Consider the following 27,920-nt stretch of genomic DNA (forward strand, 5'->3'; position numbering starts at 1 on the left):
TTACTGACACTTGATAATAATGCTCTAGGTATTACCGATTATGGGCTTGACATCCAACAGGACTATTGTACGTACATCTGGAACTCAATTCCTGCTCTTTTCAACAATTCCAAAGCTTCAGTGACTAGCGTCTTGGGAGCCACCCCCCTACAGACGGACCAAAAGAGGAAAATACTGACTCTCACTCTAACAGTGAATGGCGGCCCGACCGGCGAGCCTACCAACGGCGTTAAGATTGCGAACATCAAATTCATTGATGTGAAGGGAACGGTTACGGGTGAGGATGCCTACAACTACTATATTCTCTGCGGCGATGGTAGCTGCAGCAACTTCTCTTACGAAAATGTGAAGATTACTGGAGGTAACCAGACGTGCAACTACCCTGCGTCTGGATGCCCAAGCTGAGGAGTTGTTGGCAAGTGAGAGGCATCTTGTACATATTCTTCCGAGCAGTATATATGAAATTTGTTCCCCAATTCCAATACCCCCGAGCAGATACGGCTTGCGGTTGAAGTTATCCGAACAGTTCGCAGAACGAGTGACTTCACCCAAGACATTTGGGCTGAAATGAGATCTTCCCATGAATCAGTGAGATCCCAAACTCGTTCACATTGTGCCGCAAAGCCAAGCACTCGTAGCCACAGTAATCCGCTTGCTCAGCCCCACCACCAAGACACTTAACAGTACCTAGGTAGGTAGGCAGCACTTTAACTTACTAGTTCAGCAGGTTACCGACGTCAAGTTGTCAACACTTAGGTTGAAATCGACTCAACTCATTTCAAAATGACGCAATTGGACGAGTTGATGAAAAACAGCCTGGCTACGATACAAGACTTGACCCGGTCGAGAAGCGTGATCGGTCAGATTCGTGATACACTGATTGCCCATGGCCTGTGGACATCCGCAACGCCGGTGTCACGTTTGTTTGACCGGATGTCGTGTGGAATAATGCTTACAGGCCTAGATGCGGCCGGCAAGACGACTCTGTTGGAAAAGTACATGTCTCAGAGCTCCGGAACCAACATCGTGGCCGCCATCCCACTTATCGGCCTCCACGTTGAGGGTGTCAGATGCGGCAGTACTTTGTTCTACGGCATGGACATTGGTGGTGGGCGCAGAAAGTTTCACATGAAGCTAGAGAGGCGATTTTTTCAGGCTTGTGATGCAGCAGTTATGATTATCGATTGTTGGGACCGCGATCGACTTCCCGAGGCTGAGGAAGAGTTGCTCCGCATTGTCCTGGCTCCAGAAGGGCTCAAGCATGGCGCACCGCTCCTGATTCTGGTCAACAAGCAGCGTCTGCAACGAAACCCCCACTCACAACCTACACTACATAAGCCAATCTCATGTTGGGAAGTCGAGCACCATATCGGCAAGAGCCTTGACCAGTGGCATTATGTGAGACAACACCCTGATGTACTTGTTTGGTCATGGAAGCTGACCGGTTTTGTAGAAATTTGTTGAGACCGATGCTATCACTGGCGACGGGATAGTCGATGCGTTCAAGTGGCTACAGAGCGCGCTCAAGGGCCGAGCTGAAGATGCGCTGCAGAAAGAGGCGGGCAGCCCAGTTGACGAGAAACAGCAGCACGTTAGCCTGGCGTAAGTCATGTAACGCAAGGAGTTTTCCTTTATCTATAGTCGGAACGAGAAAGCATAGATACCCAACTGAATAACCAGCCCTCATGATAAGCCAAGCGCGTCAGCCACCTCCTTCTCTTTGGATGAAGCTGACTATGTCATAATCTGAGTAGCCTCTATTTCTCAATGCTGTCACCCCGCGACTCCACATCGGAGTTGCCGCCAAGGTGGAAATGATACTGCGGTGCGTAGACGGTCGTGCCACCACCATGGAGGTGGGCTGCCGTTGGCGGATCCGGATAGGACTTGCTGTAATATTCCCTCTCAGCGGGAGCGTATGCCTCCCCGTCGTCTCTGCGCCTTGGCTTCTGGCGTTTCTCTCCGCTTCCTTTACGGCCATGCTTCTTGCGTTCCTCGCTCCGCTCCTCTCTGCGACTGCCATAAACGGTCGTCTTCTCGTTGTTCTTCTTCTTCCAAGACAGATTGTATGTGTTCTTCTTCGTCTTGTTCCTCCTCCGGCAACAGCAACAGTACAGCAAGAGCAGCAGAAGGAGAAGGCCGAGCAAGCTCCCTACCACAGCCCCAACGATGGCGCCTACGTTGGTGGTGTTGGTTGTCGAACTGGTAGTTGGAGACGTTTTGAGCGGATCGGACGTCGCTGCTGCGCCGGCACCTGTTCCAGAAGCCCCCAAGGACTTCGAAGCTTCGGAGGCCAGCGAAGATTCCCTCGCTGCTGATTCTGATGATGCACTAGCAGCTGACTGTGATGAACGTGAAGCAGATATTGAAGCATCTATAACAAACTGTGGTTCGTCCAGTATAGATGTAACAGCCGTAGATGTACCGCAGCGAAACATGGACCGGACAGGCAGCCCAGTCCAGATGTAAGTCACACATGCTGGGTTCTGGGAGGATTGACTTCAATCTGTTAGCATCTCGCTATGACTCGTATAAATCAGTGGGCTTACCAGCATCCAGTGGCTGATCCCAGACTATCGCAAGAACCGGCTTGGCTTGCTTCAAAGTCGAAGCAAGAAACGTAGAAAGGCTGATAGTCACCTGAGACGCAAGCAACAGCGTGCTCGGAATTGGTTGCGCAGGACGCACCGTTTCCACACGTCCATGGATAGGCTATGATGGATTAGCTGCGCCCGGAACCGTGAGTAGACAAGACAATATGCTCACAAGATGACCCTGAGACCCAGCCGCAGGTTTCCGAGTTCGTCCAATTGGTAGTGGTGAAGGTATCCCGTCTTAGCAGCTCCAATACGGCCTCGCCCTCCGACTTTACACCTGGAGCCTGTGTTGGTCTTGGCGTCCACCCCGATGCTCCATCCAAGGTAGCGGACGCTGTCTCTCGTGGAGGCTTCCATGAAGGGTTCGAGTCCTCTGTCCATCGAAGCCATGCGGCGTCGACACCACACAACGCAGAGATAAGGATGATAGTGAGACGCATGATTGTTAGGTATTCCAAATACGGTCTGGGCCGCGGATTCTTGTCGTGCTTCTAGAATGCTGATATTATTTGCGGAGCGATGGAATGAAAGATTCTAGGGTAATTCGTTCTGACTGTCGATCGCAAGCAGTGATTGTCAAAGATGGCTGGGATGTAGAGATGCTCGGTGTGAGAATGATAATCTATGCAATTGAAGACGAAAGAGTCATGCCGAACGCTTTTAAAATGCAAATTATTAAGTGGAAAAGAGAAGGTGAACAGAAGCCAACAATGGGTCGTTCGCAACAATCCAAGAGCGCCTCTGGGAGTCAGAATGAGTATTGCCCAAGTCACGGCAACAATCGTGATGGTGCCACTGCAATCCCAGTCAGATAGGACCAGGAACCTGCCCGCGAACCGAACAGCCGCCAAAACCGGCAGCAGACCGAGGTATGATTAAAGATAAATGATGATGTATTTGAGCGCAACGTAGATGCAGAGTGAAAAAAAGAACGGTAAGTTCAAGTTCAGTATGGAAGGTAGGCAGACATGGCGGCGGCTGGGTTGATACCTGATGAACCTCACGCCCCGCTAAAGACATGGGTCGATGAATGATCGATGCCACCCATACAGAAAATCTCCCGCAAGCCCGTTAAACACCCATGCACTCAGTGTGCTTTTTGGCAGCGCCACGAGTAACAGCTCGAAACCGAAATTCACGATGATACTTCTGGTGATTTGCTTAGACCCCCTGCCTGAATCCTGGGCGGCGGTGGGTCCTGCCGATGCCCCGTTTCAGCTCCAGGCGCCCTCGTCCAATGGATTTGGCTCTAAGCGCGCGTTCTCCATGACTCAGAAAAGCGAGCGGCAGATATGATTGATCGTCCCGTCGACCCTTAAGAACTGCTGGTCGTCTACATTCAAGGCTTTTCTATCCTTGAGTAGATCGCTGAGACGGGAGCGGTAGAGGGGCACGCTCGAATGGGTGGCAGCTGGGTTCATGTGTAGACCCCACTGCTAAGTCAGAGGCTCGACCAGTTTCTGCTCGATGCGAACCTGGTGAACTCGACGCGTCCTTTCAATATCGGCGTACGCAATGATCCTTACGTATATCTAGTCGTCTGCTGAGTACCTGCACGTCCAATAAACATTGAATTTACGTGACTTCCAGACTGTACCCTTCGAGGTTTCCTGTTTCGGTCTTCTGGACAATGCCTCCTGCTTGACAAGGATGTAAAGTTGATGGTGTACACAGTACACGGGGTATTGCACGCCGACTATCTGGCAGAATCTGACAGCGCAATAGCTCTAATGCTGGAATATACATCTCATCGCGATTTCCAGTCTCACTAGAGAACTTCAGACAGTAGGGACTACGTACATGAATATGGAATCATCAATAATAACGCATCTACGTGACAAATGATCTATACTACGAAGAGGGCTCTTGCGAAGCGAACAGTCGTTTCCGCCTTTATGTGCATAAATATAGCCTTTCATAAAACGTAGAAGCGCAACTACGACAACTACAGACAAATTTCCATACCGAAATGTCTGTCCCTGGTCCGGGCGGGCTTTACGAGGCTCCATTGCTTGGCTCCGATGCGTTTCGGAGGTTGTCGAGTATAGGTGAGCCAGTTTGTCAGCAAACCTTCTAAGAGCTGCGGGACCATTACCAGATATCAAGGAAATTTCTCAGGAAACCCGCATCGATTACTACGGTGAGCATATGCTCATTTGTAATCGGTACGAATAGGAGAGATCACTAAGATGACCAATCTAGTCCATGATGGCAGAAGCGTTGGGGTCTCGAGATATATAAATGTTGTAGAAGACGTGCTGTAGTTGATCAACGAACAGGACTTCGATGGACCACCCGAATCTCAAGGCAGTATTCGTCGAAAACAACCTCCGCTGTTAACCATGAAGATCACGACCGTCTGTCTCCTTATTCTCCAAGGGGTTCTCCTTGCCCCATCCACTGCTTCAGCCGCCGCTCTCCCAAGGCACGCAAACACCACGGATCTGCCAAAGCGCACAATTGCAGGCATCTCCGTGGTTGACACCCCTATGTAAGGCCCAGATATCCAACGCCTCGATGTCCCCAAGTGATATGTCACATCTCCCTCTTCTCCGCCTCACCTAGGAGTACCACCCCTGAACTAATGATGCCCAACAGCGTCCAAGCCGCACACGGGTTAGCCCGCATGTACAGCGAGCCCTACCTGTACAAGCACATTATGCGATGCTGGCTCTTCGGGACCCTGATCCTGACGCACAACGAGACGCTGGCCGCGTCGGTGGACCCCGAGGTGCACGCCGTGTCGGTACTACTGCACGACCTGGGCCTCTCGCCGAGCTCGCCGTTCCTGAGCGCGGACCGGCGGTTCGAGGTGGATGGAGCCTTTGCCGCGACGAGCTTTGTGGCTAACTTCACCACTACCGCCTCGGGCTCAGGCCCGAAGGGACACGCCGCCGCATGGGACGCACAGCGCCGGCAGCTGGTCTGGGATGCCATCGCGCTGCACACGGAGCGTAGTATCCACGAGTTCAAGGAGCCGGCGGTGGCTGTGACGGGCAACGGAATCGGGATGGACTTTCGGGGCGCCGACTACGGGGTGACGGCGGCCGAGTACGCGGCCGTGCTGCACGAGTACCCACAGGAGGACCTGCTGGGCGGCTTCAACGCATCGCTGGTGTGGCTCGCCCACACGAAGCCCAGCAGCACGTATGGTGAGTGACAGCTGCGTCTCCCTTCCTCTCTACAACAGCCAACGCGGGAACTGTATTCGACGAGGTCCTAGGCTCGGCATGGCTGACGAGCGGATAGATACGTGGCAGCAGCCTTGGGGCGACAACTATGTTGCGAATTACAGCGCGGTAGGGCACAGAACCTTTGATATCATTGCACTATCAAAGACCCAGATCACCGAGTCCGAATAGTAAGAACCCTTGGTGGACATGGTGTGCAAGGAGCCCACACGGGTATATCCATCTTCGCAGCCAACTTCCTGTGCGTCTGTTAAATTTGAAGGTTGACGAGGCCTATCGTGGGAGGACCAAGGACACGGATGCTTGCAAGAAATAGAAGAGGATAAACCGCAAATCCTTGTATTCTGAGGGTCCCTTTGAGATATAAACCATCGAACCGAACACACTAGGGAGCTATCATCATGGTCGTGACTGAGTCGTAAGCCCAAAACACCTCGACCCCGAAAGATAATGTTCAAGTTTCGCCCGCACAGCCATGTGCCATCCTTCCCTTATCTGCCCTAACGCCAATTCCATGCACCCAAGTGTGTCGTTTTGCTCTAAATAAAACCAATCATTCCACAATCAACTCTTCCAATGACCTCATGGCCCGTCCACCTTCACTCTCAAACTTGGAGACCATGGTCTCGCATTCGATTTTGAGCTTTTGCTCTGCGAGACCAGCATTGTGATAGATCCATTCTTCCACAGTCATCTTCTTCTCCGGGCTAGACAGCTGCAATCCCTTGAGGAGGTCTGAGGAGGGAACTGCATTTTCCTTGTCCAGGTCCTCAAAGATCATCTCAATATCCGCAGGAGCCCATGGCTGATTGCTCTGCAACCCCCCTAGCAAGTTATTATTGCGCCTCGATGGTGAAGATCGGACTGGGGTTGAAGCGACGGGAGCTAAAGCCACACGTGTGGAAGATGCAGTGTTCGACGGCTTGGATGAAGGGGGTTGATTCTCCGCGTCAGAGGACTGAGGTGACTGAGATGGTGAGACTGTTGATTGCTTCGCTGCTTGAGCTGGTGCGATGCTTGCAGCACCAGGGGTTGATGGGGCTTGAAGCTCGTCGTCAGGGGCGGGAGGTGGCGGCAGAGACTTCTTTCTCTTTGCGGGTGCAATACTAGGTCGAGGAGTCGCGGCGTTCTGCAGAGGGTCGGCAAAGTCCACTTCAGAAGTCTGTATTTCTTGGGGCGGCACCTCCTCGACCGCAGATTGAGGCTTTGGTTGAGTGCTATTCTTCCTGGGGCGACCACGCTTCTTAGGCGCAGGAGCCGCAGTTGTTGAACTTTTAAGAACAGTGGCATTGCTAGCAATACTGACGTCGTGCTGGTGAACGGGTTCCGTCGGTGCTGGAGCGTCCTCAATGACCGTAGCAGGTTCAGCGTCAACCTCTGACTCTGGCTCCGCCGGCGCTTCGGAGGCTGCTTGGGCCTTTTGAGCCTTTGTTTGCTTCGATACCTTTCGTGTTCCAGCTTTGCGCCCTTTCTTGGGAACCTCTAAAGACATTTGCTCTTCAGCTGCCATCCTCTCTCGAAGCTCCTTTAGTTCAGCAGATACATCCGCATCATTGATCTCAGCGGGTGTAGGGTCAAACATTGCATGGTCTTCTGATAATGGCTCGACGGTGGACTTGGTAGTCTTTTTGGACGTAGCCTTCTTGCCCTTGCCCTTGATAGGAGCTTTCTTCCTCTCGGCATCGGAGTCCGCAGCAATCATATCGTCGTCAGACAAGGGCCTATCGAGGTCTGCTTCAAGTTGGCGGTCCAGCTCTTCGTCGTTGGGCAGATCCTGTTCATGTTCGGGGAGTGATGCAGATGATGCAGTAGACGCTGTCGAGGCCTTCCTCGTCTTACGAGTGTTCGAGGGCCGGCCTTTCTTCTTCGCTGTCTTCGCAGGTGGTGCAGGGAAATCGTCGACCATATCCTGCTCTCCCTGTGGCTCAATCACAGACGAGTTAACCGTGTTACTAGGGCGGCCTCGCGTGGCCCGTTTCTTGGGTGCAGGCGCCTCAGCATTCGTCAAGACAGAATCGTCAACTGCGTCACTAGCTCGCTTGCGGCCTCTGGTTGGCTTGGGCGGAGGGGGCGGCGGCAGCTCTTCCTCGGGCGGGTCTTCCAGGATTTCAACCGGCTCCTCTTTCTTGGCCCTGGTTTTCTTGCCCTTTGCTGTTGTTGCCTTCTTGGCGCGGCCACGCTTGGTGCCGCCGGCCGTCACGACCGAGGTCGTGGTCATGACGCTGTCGTCGTGGTCGGCAGACTGTTCGAGAGTCGAGGGGGCTTCCGATGTAAATGTTGCGACGGACTGAGAGGATAGGCGGGAGGCCTTGGAAGTTCTAGTTCCCTTGCCCTTGGCAGTTTTCTTCGTTGGGCCTTGCTGATACTGGTCGATCAGTCTGAAAAAGGGGCACTCGGGGGATCGTCTGTAATGCTCGTTCCTGCAAGCGGGATATGGTCAGCGGTGGTAAAGCTGGGGGGCACGTGTTGGAAGGGTCTCTCACATTGGCTTGTCGGAAGGCTCCCAGCCGTCTAGAGCCAGTTGGCAGTAGGTGCAGGTCGCCATATCATCCGAGTCGAGGGTAGGAGTGTACTTCCAGCCAGCATCGACCATCTGGAGGGCACGTCAGTCAGCAGGTGAGCAAGCACAAAACCCTCCGCAACAAACACAGCAGTCGCGGTCTCGACGGCTGGCGACATCAGCCGAGCGCAGCATAGCACCAACGTACCTGCTTGACCTTGCATTTCCATCCTCGCTTCCCCTCATGCGGCCATCTGCTGCCAAAAGTAGCCTTTCTCGCCTCCATCATGTCTGGGTGACTCGGGTCGTCCAGATGATATTCCCCGAGGCTTGACTCGATAGCGGTGACGATGGCCCAGCCGCAGCCTGGCGATAGGCGCACATGCTCCTCGACGGGGTCATCGCCGTCCTCCCAGCCGCCAATGCGCTTCTGACAGAGGAAGCACACGGCATTGTCAGGCTGCTCGGGTGTAGGATCGAAGTAGAAACCGGCGCGCGCAAGCTGGGTGGCCGCGGCCGGGTTAGCATACAATCCCATACACCTCGTCTAGACGGCACCGGGCTCACTCACATTCGTCGGCTCGATGCGCTTGTGTGGCCAGGCCAGCGCCTTTGGGCCCTTGTTTTTCGCGGTGGACTTGCGTCCGGACACGGGCTGCACGGACTGGAACGAAGCCAGCCGGCCGTCGTATGTGTAGTAATGCTCCGGGATCTGGCCGTCGTCCATCTTGGAGTCGTGCGCGTGGTGCGACGACAGAGAACCGCTTGGAATCAAGTTCGTGATTTCCACGCCACCGATGTTCGTCCCGCTGTGGGCGTCGACTCCAAAGCAATTGGTGCGATAATTGCTCGGTGAGGGTTCGTAGAGTCGCGGCGCCGGGGCGGATGTGGAATCGTCGACCGTCGAGAAGGCACGTCCACAGATCAGTGCTGAGTCGGATCGCGAAGTTGGGAAAGTGGGATTGCGTGGTTTGGGAGCAGTAAACCTCGAGATGTTACGAGTGCTGTGCGGTTCGTCTCGGACGCGCCTCTCATTCGCCTGTTTGCACCGCGTTTGTTTACTTTGCGCCCAGAAACGATAAGTGGTGTCTGTGCACGACCCACTGGATCTGGGGTGGGCCCGTCTGGTTCTCCCATAGTACCTAAAGCTTGCTAGGCTGGGAGACTTGGGGGGGCCGAGTTAGGCCTACTTCGAGCGCCCTAGCGGGGCGTTGCAGGGCCCTGGCCAAACGGGCAACCGGTAGCCGGACCCTCCCATTCGGGCCATTCAAAAGCCACTCCAATCGATCGAGTCTATCCTAGTGATCAGCAGTCTGTAATTTTTCACTGACAGATGTTTATGAAATGAATTCCGGCGGGGAGGGAGGTAGTCTATGAGGCTGAGGCGTGGGATCTTCTGACGGATCCCTCTAAAGCTGGTGTCTGATTTCTAGCAACGAGGCAGTCCAGTACTAGTGAAAGCAGCCATCCAGATATACTGACGAAACTGGAACCGAGGCGAGCTTGGGAAACCCATGCTACTGTCAAGTGCAGCAATGCCTCATCCATATCGATGGGGTGTGCTTGCAATAGACTTTACAAGCACCCTGTATTCTTTTAAAAATGGCTGTAGTGAATCAGCCACTGGAAATGGAGACGCTTTGGGATCATTGCTTATTGACAAATGGCTGGCGCAATTCCCACGAGAGGATACTTGTAACGCGAGGCCCGTTATCTGCAGGTAATGTGAAAAGATCAACGTAAAGGAGTCGGATAAGGGTTCGAAAGACGAGAATTGGCGAAGCTTCTTGACTAAGACGGAGCCAATCTCTGACAAGGGCAATAGCATATACAGTTCGCGGTGATTGTAAGCAGATATTGCTCAAACCCGGAAGTCTCTCGGTGCGCCAGAACTGTCTAAGTATACTACGAAGCACTTCTGTTCGTCACAAGTAATATTCTCATGATGCCCATATGTCCAGGAGAAGGTTGATCTCTGTTATAAGTTGACAGCCCTGACCATGATTCTTGATTGCGAAAGAAAGTCCAAGTTCTGTGGGTTCCTTATGAACTTCTCAGCGCTTTTACTACATCATCCATCTGACAAATGCCAGTGTCCGCATAGCTAGTGATCACAAAGGCGCAAGTGAATTGTATAGTGGATAGATAGTGAGATTAATCTTGGAAAGCCTCGCCTGCATCGCCATCGATATACATTCTGAATAAGGGATGCTCTGTAATACTGAAGCCAACCGAGTGCCCATTGAGAGTCTTCGATAACTCAGATATGCCCAACGAATCCATCCTCTGAGTCGCAGACGTCACCAGCTTTGTGGCCAAGCCGGAAAAAAGAACAGCCCGTAAAAAGAACTCAACATATGGCCCAGACGAATCCCAGGATTTCCTTTATGACAGCATCCGGCTGCTCCTGCTGTACCCAATGCCCAGCGCCGTCTATGAGCTTTGTCCCCTTGAAGCAGCCTTGCTTCACGGTTTTGGTGTCATTGTAGCCCTCGAATGCACCAGGCTGCTGGTAATTACCCCAGTCCTGCTTCCCGCTGATAAACGCACATGGGACTTCTATCCGTCGGCCAGCGTAAAGAAGCATATCACGGGTAGATTCAGGAGTCGCAGCACTCTGGGCTCGATACCAATTGAGCGCAGCCTGGAACCCTGTCCGCTTCCACTCGTTGCAATATACACGGAGCGCTTCTTCATCCAGCCATGTCTCTGTTTTGGATGAATCCTCGCCCTTCATCATATCTGCAACAGTTTCCGGCATGGACCGATCTTTCCGCATGATGTAGTACTCAGGCATCACCGCAAGCTCCTTGCCACTCCATTTAGCAAGGGGATGGGGGTCATTCTTGTCCCAGTCAGCAGACTTCAGGTGAAAATAGCCTCGAAGATATGCCTCAATCCCTTGAGCTGGGTTCTCCCAATCGGATGCCGCCTCAGACGTGGAGTTATACCACTTGTAGTGCTTCCGTGGTGGGTCCAACTTTGCAAGTTCCTCCTGTATGTCAACTTTCGGTTGAGAGGACTGTTCCCCAAAAGCTGGCGTGGGCGGGGCGTGATGAGGATGGCTTAGTTGAACGGTTGACTTGAAGATATCGGGACGCATCAGTGCCGCCATTGCTGAGCTGACAGCGCCGAAATCATGACCAATGATGCTATGGACTTCAGTGTAGCCCAGGCCAAACACGAGACAGACCAAGTCGCGGACCAGGTTCGTGAAAAGGTAGTCATTGAGGTTCGATTCATTGAACGATCTTCTGGGCCAGCCAGTGGTCCGCCCGTACCCCCGCTGGTCCATTGCGATACAGTAGTAGCCAGCTTCGGCTATACTGGGCAGAACTTTGCGCCATGAGAATGCAACTTCGGGATACCCATGACAGAAGAGTATCAGCGGATTGCCGGGCTCGCCGGCTTTCAAAACATGCCAGTTAAGGCCGCACGATGCGGTGCAATCAACGTAACACTCACCGACGCCATCAGGAAGGGGCAGAGCAGGTAAGGAAGATACTGCGTCGTGGCTCGTCGTCATTTTCAGTAGAATTCACTTGGCACAGTGTATCAATCCGAAAGCCCACCCATGTCCTTGACCTTGAACTGGGAAGCCTCGCGACCTCGCTCGCCTCAGCGCCTTCGGGCGACACACGTCCCTGGCTGTGGTGGCGAAATTCCTTAGCACTCATGGACCAATGGGATTTCTCGAGTATGCCAGTGAACCAATGGGATTCAGACTATACACAAGTGTACCGCAAAGTTTCCAACAACCGAGAGTTGAGCTCGGGAATAAAGATCACTCAGGGCTTGCGCATCTTGTCTGTTAGTCATGTCATAAGGCCTGCGTATATGTAAATGGCATAATACGATTTTGTATGCAGTGTGCACTTAACGCGCCATTGTTGCGTTGTAGCGGTCGCTTCGGCCGTCTTGTATGAAGCACATCCATTGAACGCTTGGTCCTGCGAGGTACCATACATACCATGGTACTGGACTTAGGTCCAGCTGTGGTGTCTACGGTCCGTGCGCCAGGGACCAACCAAGTCCCAGCTGGAATGGATGTGTAGCTTGGAAGCTTGGAAGAGCTTGAGCTGTTGCTGGGGGCCTGGCTGGGGCTGGCTGGGGCTGGCTGGGACTGGCTGGGGCTGGTTGCAGTTGGAGCGCAGTGTTGTCGCGCCGCCGACCGCGTTCCATCCTGGATTGGCATTGATCGCATCTTCCAGTTCCGTCATATCGAGGCTACAGCCAGCCTTTATTTCCTTTCACTTCCTCCCATCCATCTGCTTCCACCACTCCATCCCATTTCCTCATCAGCCGAGTCCTGCGCCCGTATATCAATTCGGAAATCGGCTGAAATTCTTCTCGACTCCCACTCTGACGGTCGTCCATCAAGCCGCACTCTCACCATGACCGACTACAACTCGCTCAAGGTCCCCGAGCTGAAGAAGCTTCTCCAGGAGAAGTCGCTTCCTGTGGCCGGCAACAAAGCCGACCTCATCGCACGCCTCCAGGAGCACGACAAATCCCAGGCAGATCCCAGCAAATCAGGTGAGTCCAGTCGGCTTTCCGTCGCGCCTTCACCACGTGCAGCCTTGCGCTAGTCCGAACCCACCATCATCTTCACGCCATTATCGACAGCGCTCTCTGTATCCAAGACTGACATGTCCAAGCCGCCGCTGAAGATGAGATCGATTGGGACGATGACGACCCCGCCACTACCACCACAGCGGCCAAGGCTGCCGAGCCTGTCCCGGCCGCTGAGCCTGCACCAGCCCCAGCTGCCGAAGAACCCAAGCCAGAGGCTGCCGCTCCTTCCACAGATGCGCCAACTGCTGAGCCCGTAGCTGAAGAGGCGACCGAGGAGAAGAAGGAGGAAGAGGAAAAGCCGAAAACAGACTTCTCGGCGCACCTGGCTGCCTCGAGCGCAGATGAGGAGGCACGAAAGCGTGCCGAGCGAGCAAAGCGCTTTGGCATCGTGGTGGATGAGGACGAGGAGCAGAAGAAAAAGGCCGAGCGTGCTAAGAAGTTCGGAGTCGCCGACGACAATGCCGCCGTGGTGAAGGGTCTCGATGCCCCACTGCCAGAGCGCCGCGAGCGCAAGCGCGGCAGAGAGGCTGGCGGCGAAGGCGAGCGCGGCGCCAAGAGGCAGAGCACCGACGGGCGACGTGGAGGCCGCGATGCCGGTGGTCGCAACCGTGGACAAGGCCAGGGTCAGCGCAATGGCAGAGGAGGCGCCGGCGGCAGACCCGAGGGCAGACAGAACGGCCCAAAGAAGGCCAGTATCCTGACTGATCCGACCGAGAAGGCCAAGGCCGAGGCTCGCGCGAAGCGTTTCGGCGGCGCTTAGACGGACAGACGACACTTTCTTGGTTGAAACCCAGGCAGTATCTTTATCCCTTGACGAGAGGATCGGATTTGCGAGGCATACGAGACCGGGATATTATTCAATCTATTAATTATCTCTCTAAACTATATCCATCATTGCAGGGACGACGACGTCTCGGTTGAACCACCACAACAGCGAGCGGTAGCAAGTGTGGAGTGCGCCGTCGCTATAGAACATCCGTCTATCAAGCTCGCTCCGAGGTTCCGTCACTTGCAGGAAACCCCCATGTCGAATGGCCTCCGGCAAGACATGAGTTGCGAAGGACGCGGAAGGCGAGAGCTACGGATTCGGGTTTGCTATAGGGTTTGCTAGGGACATTGAAGATCCCAAATCTGCTCCTTGCTCCTCTCCTGTTCTCAGCAGCATCGTCCGTAACAGGGCCATTTCGCTGGATTCTACCTCACATGTCACCTATACAGCCCCTTTGCGCGTCCAAAAGCGACGGTGGAGCGGTTTGAGTGCTTCATGTTGTGTCCGCTGCCGCTCTTCATAGCGCTGCATACTGTTACTGGGCCCCCGTTGGCGAGTACCCGGGTCTAGTATCCAGCGGAGTTCATGAACTGCCAGGACATAACGTTTTCCCTGTGCCTCAAGTTATGGTTTCCATGCTTGTCAAAGGTTGACAGCATGGCGACCAAGACCGAGTTGCACGATGACAAACACGAGCCGCAACCCGTAGACAAGACCAGCACCTCCAGGTAGCTTGTCATGACGTTCCGCCGGCTCGTGTAGACGGCCGTGGACCGTGGCGGCCTTGGACTAGACTATCTAAACTCCCGCTTTCATTAAGCTCGGACGGGTATCACATACTTTTGGGTAATGGCTTTGGCTCAGTGACTGTAAACCCTCAGAGGCTTCAACACTTGATCCTATCTCTAGTGGACATATTGAAAGTCGCCAATCCCTTACTCAAAAAAGGATTGCGGCAGATCAATACCGTTGATGATATGCTGATGTTACAAGTGTTGGCTAGAAGTCATGTACAGGTATCTGACACCCGTTCTAGAGGATCGTGACGCCGTGCATCAGACGGTCGTAGCTGGCAGGCGCCGCGTCCGTACGCGCCGGCCTGCCTGCTCCAGAGTGCGGCGTGTCATGAACTGATGGATCGACTCCCTGGTCAAGGTCGCGCAGTTGTTTACGCAGGACTCTTGGATTTTATCCGTGGGTCCTTCGACATCACTTGACATATGATGACGTACCTACGACACGCAATTTAATGCAGCCACAGAGTCTAGGTGGAACTATCTACGCGTCTCGCAATGACGATCAACCGGGACTTGATGTGTAGTTAAATGTGTAGTTAAAATGTATACAGAACTATTCAAGATTCTTGACGATCTTATAACTATACTCAACGCCTCTAAGGAATTTGCTCGCTGGACTGAATCTCCAACCAGTCCGGTGCCGATTGTACGAATAAATTTGTACGGGAAATCCTCCCTTGCTGAAACCTTTTGGTGCCCATGTTTGCCAGCTCTACTCAGCTTGCATGGCCTCACACTCACGTACACCGTTCCCTAGGCGTTTGACTAGCTGAGATACTTTTCTTTCAGAATACACAAATTTACTCGGATGGCCTGGCTACCACTATGGCTTAAGTGAACAAGAATTAAAGTAGGTGCCCTACGTGATTACCTGCGCTTAGCTTTCTTACATCCATTGGCCGGGCCAGTTTGTGCAACTAAGGTCACGAAACGTACGCTCATGACTCTGCAGCCATACACGTTGAGTGGAAACAGTGATCAATTATATCCCCAGTTCCCTCCGTATAGAATGCCGACTTCTTTGAAAGTGGTAATGCTTATTCTCCTCCTCAAGCTTACGGACTGAATCATCACGCTTGAGCAAATCGGTATTCAATGTTGACTTCGCTGTCCTTCATTGAAATGCGCGCTTCCGGTACCACTACCGCATTATCGTCTACGCTTGGCACGGCACAGGTGACCAACTCGAATCTTTCCCTGGGCCAGTCCTAGAATATTCTTGGGCTAAGCTGACTCGATGAGAGACACGGCTTGGACTAGGACTTTGAGACTGCCTTCGTGCAACGTCTCTACATGGGACATGATACCACGACCTCGTCGTTTTGGCTGTTTCCGCGGTCAAGAGACAGCCAGTACCTACCATCGTGGTATCGCGGAATCCTTCCCACCTTGACTCAAGTCCATGCACGCGGATGCACGCGGATGCACTAGATAACCGGACAACCTCTCTTATGCACCTTGCGCATTATATCCCAAACAACTTTGCGTAACGCAGGCATCCTAAAATATACGAGGAAACGACAGAAGAGTCTCAAGACAGACAATCTCTGTTTTAGTTGCTCGTCTTTCTTTAATCCCTTACCTTCATCTGTAAATGCCTCGTTTGTAAACGTTTAATCTCGCGGTTGAGAAATGCTCTTGGAAGTATCCGGTTTCCTAAAACGTGTGTCTGCATGCTATTTCGAAATACAGGTTCCACATCAGCTCGCGGCATCAGACTGAGCTTCGTCTCGGTGTATCCCGTCTGAAAAAGGGTCTGCTGATACGTGCCCCTATGGAGAGTCCCGAGACATATCCGCCGAGGATTGCGGCTCTCGTGCGATGCTGCGGATTCTGCGGAGTGGCGTTTTCGAATGGTCTGGCTGCCGCCCGTCCATGATGAGGAAAAGCAGGTGCCTGAGGCTAAGCGCACGTAACTTGCCATCAACTCACGATACTTCCAGTGATGAGTGAACAGGTTCGAAATATAGATCTAGACCGAGAGAGAAAAGGAGTCGTTAGTACTATTCTCTGGTATAGTTTAGAGGAGCTTAGAAGAGCCCTAATTTGACGTGCGCATATCGGAGGTAGTCATGGCGATGGAGGTTTCGAGATGCCTTTCCACGATACTCTACTGAGCCATTGGGGTTGTTGTCATACCGCGACTGCGGTGAGTGTCGTGTCGCATGACATATATACCACTCAACTTTCGTCGATGATTAGGAGGCAAATAATCAGATAAGGTTTCAGCACAATGGCTACAAGTCAGGTGAAGTCAAGGCCATATGATGAACCACTGACACACAGATACATGGTGGTACTTTTGTTCGATTGCAGTCTGGCCATAATTGGAAGAGAGTAGTACCGCTACTTTGCCAACTGGGGAATACACACGGGGCGAGTTTGAAACATTGTTCCACATTTAAGTTTGGTGAAAACCACGAGACATAACGGTAACGCCATCTGAGAGCTAAAGATGGCATGTACCGCTGAGGATACTGTCATGGAACTGGAAGGGTACGAGAACTATCACGTTACACACCCTTCGAGGTTTCTCCATAGTGATAGCATTTGGAACTTAAATCATGGCAAGTTTGCGAAGCGTCAAGGTGGTGCACTATGATACAATGCTGAGGCTTTTGTTCCAGCTTTGTTTAAGTCCAGCTGGACTATCACCTTTGAAGCGGAGAATTGATTCCAGAGATCGAGATCGAAGCTCTATGCCCCGGAACAATGAGGGCGGTCAGTCTGGCCGCGCTGAGACAATCGGCAACGCCCAGCTGAGAAGGCCCCTTTCGGAAGCAATCGAAGCTCCTGTTAGGGTTTCTAAATGTCTCACGATGCTTTTCGGGAATGACTCGTGATGGTCATATTATACAAGACATGTAGAAAGTGGGAAGAAGTCATGGAGTCAAGGAGGTAGGAATACAATGGTCTCGATGTGTCAACCCCCTCTCTGTCCTATTTGCTCCGGGGAGCTCGGTCATGCAACACTTGTCAGGGATGATGCGGCTTGTCAAACAAAACCACCCTTATAATTGGATTCCCGACAATTCGGAATGACTTGATTTCTTTGGCAGGGTAACCCTGAAGAGCTCAAGGTGGGTTGGTTGTATCTCTGTAAGGCCAGAGCTAGACAGCACCGTGTTCCACTTCATGCGTCTGAAACCAGTGGATGTCACTATGTACCATCCACGCGTCACCAGCGTCCAAACTGTTCAGAACTGCCTAATATTCGTACTTGTTGAACGTCTCTTTCAAATGCGTCAGAGCTCGCGAAACCCTACGATTGTGATAGGGTCCTCGGGCATGACTGGCGTCTCGACTAGACAGCTGAGCCAGTGGGGGTGGATGACGACTGACCACTAGACCTGATAGCCTGGGACGACTTCGCATTTGTAAGGGTCAACCCAGCTTGCAGGACCCGAAAGACTTCGGGACCCAGCCGGATGGGTGCAACAAAGGCCAGAGAGAGACGGAGCAAGGCTGAGGGGGCTAACTAAAGGGTAGGCAGAAGGGATTAAGACTACGAGGTACAGTGATTCTATTCGTTCAGGTATACGTAGGTCTAGATATCGACTCCACATGGCTCTATGCCCCCGTTTGAGTTACAGTCTGCTTTGTCGGCGCGTTATACTATCCAGTTGGTGACACCAGATGCGTCGTCGCACGACAAGCTGAAGGGCCCATAATTAATGCTTAAGGAGTCTAGCTATGGCGTTGGGGCAAGGCCACCGCGGCCTAAAGATCAGTTGGCGCAGCTCGCGCTTATCGGAAAATAAATACTAAAGAAACTTGTAGGTACGAGAAAAAACTTTTCTGGAAAGAGGCTGGCGATGGCTGTCCAGTCCTGGGAGTTGCGAACATGAAGGTAGAAAGCTGAGCGATTTGACAACTCACTGAGGCTTGCTTAGAGCAACCTTGTTCAGCTGACCGAAAAGCTGAGCTAAGGCGAGTTTTCGAGGCGATCTGTATGTCTAAGACATGCATGCCGCAGTGTGAGCTTGGCTAAAACGTGATAGGGATAAACGCGAGATTTCACGCCAGTACCCGCTCAACAGCGTAAGACGATGATGTCGTTGGGGGCCAGGAGACAGACGCCCGTATACTTCGTATGCTTGTACTTGATGCGAATGTGCATTGTTAGCTGATCATATTGCCGCGAGAGTGCGTGTTGGCCTGATCTCATTGTATCGAGCGCGCTAATCCCGCATGGTCCGTGATACTGGTTATTGCCCCCAACCTCCAGACGACGACGACGACGACGACGAGTGAGGGACAATAGCAGGGTTGACAATTCCGTGACCCGATTCCTTGGGAACGGCGCACGCAGGAAGTCGGTGGCCGTTGGACAGCTTCGAAAAGGAGGGCAGCTAGGCAGGGCATTCCGATAGAGTCCTCACGCCACATGTGACTTAGTCACGTTAAATCTTCGAGACGATGAAGAAGCAGAGACCTTCAACATCCATGATCGTTGAATTGACCAAGGCCCAATCGTCTTGTCAAAACCCCTGCACACCTGAATGTGGAGTTGAAGCTCGCGGCAAAACATGGGGTCACGATTGGAACGTGGCTCCCAGGCGGGTCGGAACCCTGTCAAAGTTCAGGGCCTTTCTTGGCGCTCCGGTCCCCGCCGTAGCCATGTACATCATATCCCGGACCCATATAGATTTAGATGACTTTCGTGGCTCACAATGGTCTCCTGTGTTGTTGGCCTCAAAGTGGAAAAAGTGTCGGAGAAAATTTGCCTCTCTGTTCCATGCTTCAAGAGTGAAGTTGGAGCCTTGACCGCTGAAAGCTTGCAGGAGAGCATGCCACGTCAGAGAACGCTTGGAAAGCCGTTGAGTAGCTGAGCCACAAAGACCCGCTTTCGCTTGTCGGTGAGGTCGCCTAGGTCGCTTGTCGAGCGAGATACGACGCCAGAAGTGGCAGTGCAGGCAAGATTTCGGCAACGGCAGCGCTCGACCCTGTGCCTTTGCCACAAATTGAAACCTGATCTTGCTGATGTACCCGACTAGGTCGGGCTACAGCCAGAGACCGTCATAGATGCACCTAGGAATCGCTCGAACTGAGGCTGCCCTTGCAGGAAATATTCCCATAGTCGAACGACCTGCACCGTAAACCCCGGAAGACTAACGCAGTCGGCTTGCCACTGTTCATGCGAATTGTGGCTCGGTCTGCTTGCGCTCCCTGATCGGCGCTGCGATCAGTCTCTGGAGCCAAATCGAAAGTAGGGCAAGCATGCGGACGAGAGCTACCTGAGACGCAATAGGGGAATATTGGTGCTGCAGACAAGAACCTTGCGACCGGCTCGTGATGTATCCCGACCTTAGACGCTCTAGTCGGGCAACCGATCCAGCCAAACAAATCCCGAAGACTGTTCTATTCTAAGACCCAGATGTGGGTCGAGCTAAGGTGAATGGCTTTCACCACCAGTTATGAGGTATCAACTCGTTGACTTCTTAGCATCGATGGCAAGGACCAATCCATGAGCAAGGAGAGAAGGAAGCCGACGCAATACCATTTCCGGCTACCCGGTACGCTGAAAGGAATGGGTTGGCTTCAGGCAGGCTTGATGTTTGCTAGGGTTATAATCAAATGATCGTCATATCGTGAATCCTGGAGGAACGCCTCAAGCTTCCACCGAACCTATCGCGTCTTACAGAGCGGCGTTGGTTACGTAGAGTCGCGGTAACTCACGCAAGATAGCTTGGTCCAGCCTTAGCCTTCGCGATGGGGAGATGCGACCGTGTCAACGCCTTTCCTGTCTAGACCTGTTATGTCCAACGGTGCACATAGCAGCTGCTAACTCCAGACCGGGGCCGGCACTTGATTAAAGCCATTTGTAGTGAACCCATTGGCGTTTAACTGGCTCAGAACTGGAGTTCAAATGATTTAGGAGCCATATCTGGGGCTCTAATTGCCCATGGCCCGAGTTTAGGGTAAGTTTAAGGGAAGGATGGGAGAGAGGAAGTACGGCTATCTCATTGGATGAAAATGAACGACGCACGGCCAATCAAAAAAATTCACTCGGACGTCAAGCCAACCCCCTGGGAAGAAAAGGACCCCGGGCAGGGGTTGTCCAGGGCATTCCTAGTCCTGCAACTTTTGGTTGGGATTTATACGGCGATGTGTTAAAAGATCCCCCTATGAACTGCGCAGCTTTCGTTACACGAACCTGCAAGCACGTCGTACCATGTCTTTTTCTCTCTTCCTTCTGCGGGCTTCTTTGCATTCGAATCCTGGCCACTTTGGAGTGAGCGACCCCCAATGCTCGTTTTATAAGTCAAGAGACATTATTCGACGTAGGACTTTGGTGGCAATCCTTCTCTTGTACTATGTATGCAGCTGCAACGGCACAGGCAAAGGGTGCCAAGAGGCCTGGCTTGCCAAACAGGCGCTAGTTGTAGACGGACTCGAAGGATCTGTGGCCTGGGAGCGAACTCATTATCACAGCGTGTCCGTTCACCTCTTGATAGAGCGTTCTACGCCAATTTGTGGTGATGGGAGACGAAACTAAGGATCTTGGAATCTCCACTGATGAAGCTCGCAAGCGCCCGCGGTAGCGCAAGATCCCATCAACCCTTGTACACGCCGACAGGGGCTGTCCCAGGGTGGATCGCCCACCTGCCACACGGTCGACGATTCGGAGGGCACGAGAGTGAGACATGCAGAAGAGCGCGATCGTACTAGCTCGGTTGTGCTGCCATGGGGCACAGGAGGTGGGGCACATTGGAGGGTGGACGACGGCCGTCGTTTGCCTGTCGACCTGTGAAGTGTTGCGAAAGCTCAGAACCAGTAACTACCGAGACTTATCACATCCTTCGATTCCGTTTGGTTGTGGTGATCAATGGAGAACAAAACGATGAGACAAACCAACGCTGACCCGTCGTGTGGGCTGCAATGGGAACAGGGACCCCCCTTTACTATGGTGGTTGCTGTCTGCTCGGCTCAGTAGAGAATTTCAGTGTGCTGATAGCGGGCTGGGCCAGGCCGCGTCCCGCTCCTCTCTTCCCGTATCAGCCTTCCCTGCAGACGTTGGGCCTTCAACGCACACTGGCCAGCGGCAACAGGCTACCTCCTGGCACCCGGGGGTTTTCGCCGCCGGCCGAGAGAACCGTTGGCTCCCTTACTGCACCTCCAGTCGCAAACATCCCATCAAATGGATCCGTAATCGAACATATGCCCGAGGAAAGAATTTTCCCACCTCGGGACATGGACTTTCTTGAAATGCCTGTCGTCCAAAGGTCGTATTTTGTGGTCGACAAAAACAAGGGTCCGCATGCTGTGTTCCCCCGTCTGCTTCACCAAGATCGACGAGCCCGAATCGGAGTGGGTTTGCGGATACTCCAGTTCCTCGTCAACAGCCCAAGGAGGCATGGGTCGGTAGAGCAAACAGGGGCGTTTCCGACGAATAGGGTGGTCCAGCGCACACCACAGCGTTCTCATAGGACGTCGGAATATGCAGCATCCAAGACATGTTACGCGCATGGCAGTGCAGTCGCGCTGCAGCGCACATCAGCAGCCCTTGATTGCATGCTGTACGTACTTGCGCAAGACGAAAGACAGAGGCCCAGTAGTTCTGCGCTCCAGCGTCCGTTCCTGCTTTCTCTTGCCTGGCCGACTCCGCCACCAGAACGTCCCGTAGGCATCATGTTCCAGGAATAGTTGATGCCTTGCAACGGTTCGCATGGGGTGTGTTTTCTCTGCCTCTGCCTCCACCCCGGCCTCCGCTTTCGCGTGCTCGGCCAGCAGGGTACAGGGCAGCGCTACTCTCCTCTTCACCCCTCGGTGACTCAGCGATGCTGGGTACCTTTGGTGTCTTCAGTGGTGCGACCCACCGATCTGCTTGGCCAATGTCTCCGCAAAAAGCCTGTGTAGGCCTCTACCAACCAGACCAAGTAATCGGCGAGTCCAGTACTGTCCAAGGGCAGGTGACTTGTCGACATGGTCCAAAGGGTCGCTCCTTGGCTGTCGACATGGGTTTAGACGCCACATCGTCAAAAATCGATACTTGCTATGGATGTACCGTGGTCTCGGAATCTGCTCCCTCCCACTCGGTACTTCTGCCACTGTCTAATATAATGCCATGCGCCAATGTATCTGTACACTACAGCCCTCTTTCTGCTCAGAGTCTCCATGGGTGGCTGTTCTCTTTTTGACTTCACGCCTGTCACTTTCATGGTTTCTTCCCTCTCCTCTATACCTTTACTACTAGTTGGTCTTTGACACAACCTGGCCTGCCTACTCTGAACTTCAGCTCTCAAGTTTCTTTCCGGCCCACATCGCTCTTCGGGCTGCGGAAAACATCAACATCTCTTACAAGTGAGCCGCTTCACTAGGTGACGGCGCAAGCCTCGCTATTCGAGCCCAGCGCCGACATTTTGTTAAACGCCCAGTCCCCACCATCAACATACCACCCACACCTTTCTAGCTCTTAGTTCGGGTGCCACGCACCACATAGCACCACACCCTCCCAGCTTGACTAGCTCTTTCGGAACCTCGTTCCCTCAAGCCTGCGTTCCACGGGGATCCTTGTTCGCTTCGTTTTGTCCAGGAGACTATATTTCGTGATTTCTTCATCATATTCTAATTTCGTTTCTTCCAACATTTCAACGTGACTACCCTGCGGGCTCCCACCGGGCCAACTTTGGTACTGGAGTGTTCTCCTCTGTATAGGGCTGGATATCCCGGGCACCTCGACCAACACACTCACTGGCGCTCCCTTGGATAGACTGTTTCCCTATGTCCAGCTGGCCTGAACTCTTACGTGGCAGTAACTGGATTTCCCTGGAGGCTACAGTTAATCGCAATCAGTAATACCCAGCAACATATGCTACCCAGGTTTCTTTCTGTCACCGAAATCGACATGCGGGCTTAATACTATGTGCAAACTGGACGACAACCGAAATACGATATGAGCAATATGGCGTCGGTACGATCGCGGTCTCAGTCAAGGAGTAGGACCGGTGAGGATTCGCGGTCGAAAAGAATGGGTGGTGTCATGGAAACCGCTGGTGAGGAATTTCCAGCAGCCTTGACGAGTGCGGCTCGTAAGGAAACAGACACTCTTCAGCATAAGCCAACCTCGGCCAGTCAGAGCAAGACGCAGAGTCGGATACCTCAGAATTCCTTCCGAAGGCCATCCATCTCAGCCACAACTCGGCCTCCACTTGCACATGAAACCAACTCCTGGAGCTCAACAAACTCAACAGGCCGCTCAACGGTAACAACCCACGCAAATACTTCCTTGCCCGGCAAGAATGTCAATGCAGGCATCACCCAAGCGCGTAATGTCCTGCGACGCAAAAAGTCCAGCGTGTCTCGGGAGGCAGTTGATATCCCTAGTAACGCCAGGAAGCACTCGGGGAGGACCAGTTCGTCATCGTCGATACCAAGGTCACAGACATCAGTCGACACCCATGCAGGCCAGATGGATCGAAGCCTCACCGCAAGCCCAGCCGAGATATCAATAGCCCACCAGGTTGCACTTCCTATGCCGCCCACCGAAGCTACCATGATCTACCCTGAGTTGGACAGGTATCGCAATATACAGGTCCCTCGAAATGGTCCTGGTGCCGAGATGCTCTTCAGGCTAGCAACCCACGACCTACCTCCGCCTACTCCGCTCTTCTCGGGTGCGAGCAGCCATAGCCAAATGAGTAACTTCAGTGGAAGCCCTTCGACGAGGTTTTCTGAGTCACCTGGACCTGGCCCCTATAGTCGAGACACTACCCCAACATCCATGTCGTCAGCATCACCCAGCCTTGTCGTACCTTTACGCAATCCTGCTGTACGGGCTCGACAGGAGAGCACGGCCGAGACACGACCACCTGTATCACGGAGGAGAGCCGGAAGTTTGGTGCACGACGATGAAGAGTTTGCCACAGGTCCACAAGGCCTCGCGGTCGTCACGGAGGCATTGACATCTTCGTCCTCAGGCTCGACTCTTCGCAGTGGAGAGAAGAAAGAAAGGAAGGGAAAAACAGCTCCTCCCAATCCACCGCCTAGGAAATCTTCGCAGAAGTTGAGGAAGGGCAAGAGCAATGATATCTCTCCTTCTAAATCCACAATGAGCTCACCGCCACCATTGAAGTCTTCTCCAGTTGTCGGTGGGACAACACCGAGGAGTGTTGCATCTCCGCAATCAAGACCTTTACCTCCGTCCAGACCTAGTCGAGAAGGAACCCCGGATCTATACTCTCAGTTTGGCGGGCCCGTTCCTATTGTACACAGCAACCTGTCATCCACAAGTCTAACAGAAAGACGCCGAAGCAATCAGTTAGCGCCAAGCTCCTTACCTAGGTCAACTACTCCTTCACAGTCCAATGATCGTGCGGCATCATCAAAACTACCCGTCAGTCGCGAGCCGACGCCAGCACCGAGATCTGCATCCTCCGCAGGCCTTCCAACTACAAAAGCGGACACTAGCTTGACGAGCCGAACTCCTAGTCCAAGTGTCTCGGGTTTCAGGTCCAGGTTCGGGATCTTCGGGAGACGCAAGACGGACACGGATGTGACGTTAGGAAAGAAAGAGAAGCCACCACGCAAAGGGCCAGCAGCCGGTACAGGCCATGAAGGCTACGGGCGAATCGGAGGCCTGAGAAGGCGCAGTAGCAACGCGGCTAATGTGGTTCGAGGACCTTCTGGGCCAGCGTCATCATCGGACAGCTTGACAAGCACTCAGTCGACAGATCCATTCTTCTTGGCACGGTTGAATCCAGTGGTGATTGCAGGTGGTGAAGTGATCGAGAATCGGAATGCCAGTGCTGAGTTGAACCGGACAGAAAGCAACCAAAGCCTCTCGCAACCCCGTCCTAGTGTTGAGTCCCGCAATGGGTCTTCAATCTCAATTTCGTCTCGGGGAGATGCAAGGAATACACTCTGGCCATCCGCATTTCCTCGCGACTCTGTCCGCTCACGTCGCCCATCTGAGGCGAGTGAGTCTGATGGTGTGACCATGAAGTCAACTCTTGCCTTCAGGAGATCTGTCCAACGACTTCGGTCATCTCCGGACCAAGAGCCCCTCAAGCTTCCAAGGCCTATTAACACTAGAGGGATCACATCGCCGTCACTCGCAAGTGTAGCCACTACAATCTTCACGGACGACTCCCTGGCTCTTTCGGAAGCGGAGCACCAACCGGCCAAACTGAACGCAAGCGAGGCCAGTGGGGCTCCAAAGAAGCTGACAAAACGTGTCAAATCTCCGCGAAAATGGAATTTATTTGGTAGATCGCATAATCAATCAGCAAAGTCAAAGAAGAATGATGAAGCGGCGGCTGTCACGGCTGCGGTGAAAGTAGCACCAACTAAGCCTGTTGCGTTCTACACTATGATGGACTCATCAGAACAAGAAGACTCTGAAGAGCAGGACATGGGCCAGATATTGAGGGAGGCCGAGGTTTTGCTTCCTCCAGGTTTGCACCTCACATCGACACTGCCAAATGAGCAACAAGAGAGCCCGTCATCGAAAGGTCAAAAGGAGCAAATAGTGTCAAAGGGTCCCGAGCAAGTACAGACCAAGGGTCCAGACCAACGTCACGCCATTCCCCTGGTGAAAACTCCAGCAAGGAGTAATGGGCCCGAGATACAGGCGGGCCAGACTTCTGCAAAACCGCCCGTGGGCAGACCAAGTCGCCTGCCGCAAGTCGGAAGAATACCCAAAGTTGTGAACACTCGACCAGAGCAGACTTCGCCCAAGAGTTTTTCAAGACCATTCAACCGCATCAGTCTCCAGCTCCCTCCTCCAAACCCCACCCAAGTTGATTGCGACTCGATCGCTCTCGGACCAAGCCCGCCACGACCATCCACTCCAGAGCTTTCGCAAAATGCATCGACGGTCACGACTGGTGGAACTGTCTCGCCCCGCCAAGTTCTGAGGCACAGGAAGAGCCGGTCTCTAGATTTTGGAGGATCTGGCAGAGAGTTTCTCGCATTTTCCCCACGCAAGAACTCGGGCGGTACCACGAGTTCGGGGTCTACCAATTCGGGCATAGCAAGCTACACCTATCATACCGCCGTAGTGCCTACTGCGACTGCACCGCTAGCCGAAGATGAGATCTGGGACGAGTATAACGACTTACTAGGTGACGTTCCCCCTTCAGCGACTTCTTCTAAAGGAGTTCCATTCCATCTTGAGACATACGAAACGCGACTTGCGAGGAAGGTTACTAAACCACTCGAATCTCCAACGATCCGAACCAAGCCTGAAACGCAGGACGCTAAAGATCTCAGGGACTCGGTTGAGATGGGCAAGGCCGCTACATCTTCAAGCCATTACAGTGCCGATATGGCGGCGAGGATCAATGCGGCTTTCCACTTTGGGTCGGATCCTCCATCTACCCCATTTTCGGTATCCGAGTTTGTGTCCGGGTATGGTGAACGAAACAATAACGCGGCACCAACCAAAGCCTTGGCATCTCAACGAAGCAGTTCTTGCTCAGCCAAAAGTCGCCACACGCGAGCGTCCGACTGTAGTGCCTCCAGTGAAGAGACACCTCTTTCGCAAGTTAACCTCCGAGTTGGCTCTATGACAGTCAGCAAATGGCTTACCTTCGGGCATGTCCTCTTCAGTCCTGCTCGCGATGAGTTGATTCCAGTTGTCGGATCGCTGAAGAGGCACTCGATCTTGGTTATCGACGGACTTGGGAACGACGATTGGTCATTCTACGCAGCAGAGACTTATCCAGCAGCGACATTCTTCAATCTTTCTCCGCGGGCACCGTTACCTCAAGAACACCGTTCCTCTACTCAGTTTCCATCGTCACCTTCCAATCACCATCAAATACAGTACAACTCACATCTGGAAAAGTTTCCTTTCGGACCGGACAGCTTCACCACCGTCGTTTTCCGATTTCCTGCCGCTGCCCCTGAAGCTCACTATCGCAACATCATTTCAGAGGCGCAGAGGGTTTTGAAACCCGGCGGCTATATTGAACTCTCCGTTCTAGACGTCGATCTCAACAACATGGGTAATCGCACGAGGCGTTCTGTTCGGCGCTTAAAAGAACGCGTCAGCGTTCAACCCGACAAGATCAATTTGAGTAGCACAGCTGACCTCATTCTGCGCCTCCTAGGCAGGAGAGGCTTCATTGACGTGAAGACTTGTCGAGTTGGTGTTCCTGTAGCGAGTTCAGTCACCAAGCCTGCTGTTGACGGAGACACAAAGATGATGAAGAAGAAGAAGGATGAGCGGAGCTTGGCAGAGATGATGAACGACAAGACGGAAATGGGCGATGAGAATATCACCAAAATGGTAGCGAAAGTCGGTCGTTGGTGGTATAGCCGACTCTATGAGACGCCAACTGGCATCGCCAAAAGCATCTGGGACGACCGTCTTCTGTTGGCCGAGTGCGAAGAGTGGAACACTAGTTTGAAGCTGATGGTCTGCTACGCGAAGGTCCCCGAGACTCGAGGCAGAGTCTCTAGTATCTAACCTGGACATCACCTTCAAGCCTAACCATCACCAATACTATCCGGCCTGCGTTCATGGAGGAAGATATCCGTGTCGGG

General features: G+C 53.0%; 8 protein-coding genes across 8 annotated transcripts; 5 read left to right on the plus strand and 3 right to left on the minus strand.

The window, feature by feature from the left end:
* JN550_011007 (uncharacterized protein) lies at positions 1-405 on the plus strand (the record flags this gene model as incomplete). The annotated part of the gene is made up of 1 exon (XM_049309325.1): positions 194-405. A coding segment is annotated over one exon (212 nt), but the record flags the coding sequence as incomplete, so codon positions are not given.
* Positions 406-783: 378 nt separating this feature from the next.
* JN550_011008 (uncharacterized protein) lies at positions 784-1,606 on the plus strand (the record flags this gene model as incomplete). The annotated part of the gene is made up of 2 exons (XM_049309326.1): positions 784-1,398; positions 1,454-1,606. 2 exons carry the CDS (start codon positions 784-786, stop codon positions 1,604-1,606), a joined length of 768 nt encoding a protein of 255 aa, XP_049166956.1.
* Positions 1,607-1,757: 151 nt separating this feature from the next.
* Positions 1,758-3,037, minus strand: JN550_011009 (uncharacterized protein; the record flags this gene model as incomplete). Its single annotated transcript, XM_049309327.1, has 3 exons — positions 1,758-2,499; positions 2,550-2,712; positions 2,767-3,037. The coding sequence occupies 3 exons, from the start codon at positions 3,035-3,037 to the stop codon at positions 1,758-1,760; spliced, it is 1,176 nt and encodes a 391-aa protein (XP_049166957.1).
* Positions 3,038-4,939: 1,902 nt separating this feature from the next.
* On the plus strand, positions 4,940-5,959 carry JN550_011010 (uncharacterized protein; the record flags this gene model as incomplete). Its single annotated transcript, XM_049309328.1, has 3 exons — positions 4,940-5,088; positions 5,196-5,749; positions 5,847-5,959. 3 exons carry the CDS (start codon positions 4,940-4,942, stop codon positions 5,957-5,959), a joined length of 816 nt encoding a protein of 271 aa, XP_049166958.1.
* Positions 5,960-6,341: 382 nt separating this feature from the next.
* Positions 6,342-9,425, minus strand: JN550_011011 (uncharacterized protein; the record flags this gene model as incomplete). The annotated part of the gene is made up of 5 exons (XM_049309329.1): positions 6,342-8,208; positions 8,272-8,381; positions 8,497-8,790; positions 8,860-9,327; positions 9,393-9,425. 5 exons carry the CDS (start codon positions 9,423-9,425, stop codon positions 6,342-6,344), a joined length of 2,772 nt encoding a protein of 923 aa, XP_049166959.1.
* Positions 9,426-10,638: 1,213 nt separating this feature from the next.
* JN550_011012 (uncharacterized protein) lies at positions 10,639-11,814 on the minus strand (the record flags this gene model as incomplete). Its single annotated transcript, XM_049309331.1, has 1 exon — positions 10,639-11,814. One exon carries the CDS (start codon positions 11,812-11,814, stop codon positions 10,639-10,641), a length of 1,176 nt encoding a protein of 391 aa, XP_049166960.1.
* An 868-nt stretch (positions 11,815-12,682) lies between these two features.
* On the plus strand, positions 12,683-13,623 carry JN550_011013 (uncharacterized protein; the record flags this gene model as incomplete). Its single annotated transcript, XM_049309332.1, has 2 exons — positions 12,683-12,824; positions 12,947-13,623. The coding sequence occupies 2 exons, from the start codon at positions 12,683-12,685 to the stop codon at positions 13,621-13,623; spliced, it is 819 nt and encodes a 272-aa protein (XP_049166961.1).
* A 9,711-nt stretch (positions 13,624-23,334) lies between these two features.
* JN550_011014 (uncharacterized protein) lies at positions 23,335-27,843 on the plus strand (the record flags this gene model as incomplete). The annotated part of the gene is made up of 1 exon (XM_049309333.1): positions 23,335-27,843. One exon carries the CDS (start codon positions 23,335-23,337, stop codon positions 27,841-27,843), a length of 4,509 nt encoding a protein of 1,502 aa, XP_049166962.1.
* Between the last annotated feature and the right edge of the window lie 77 nt (positions 27,844-27,920).

The sequence above is a fragment of the Neoarthrinium moseri genome, assembly GCF_022829205.1.
Source record: "Neoarthrinium moseri strain CBS 164.80 chromosome Unknown scaffold62_Wmoseri_CBS_16480, whole genome shotgun sequence".
In the NCBI taxonomy this organism is placed as follows: Eukaryota; Fungi; Ascomycota; class Sordariomycetes; order Amphisphaeriales; family Apiosporaceae; genus Neoarthrinium; species Neoarthrinium moseri.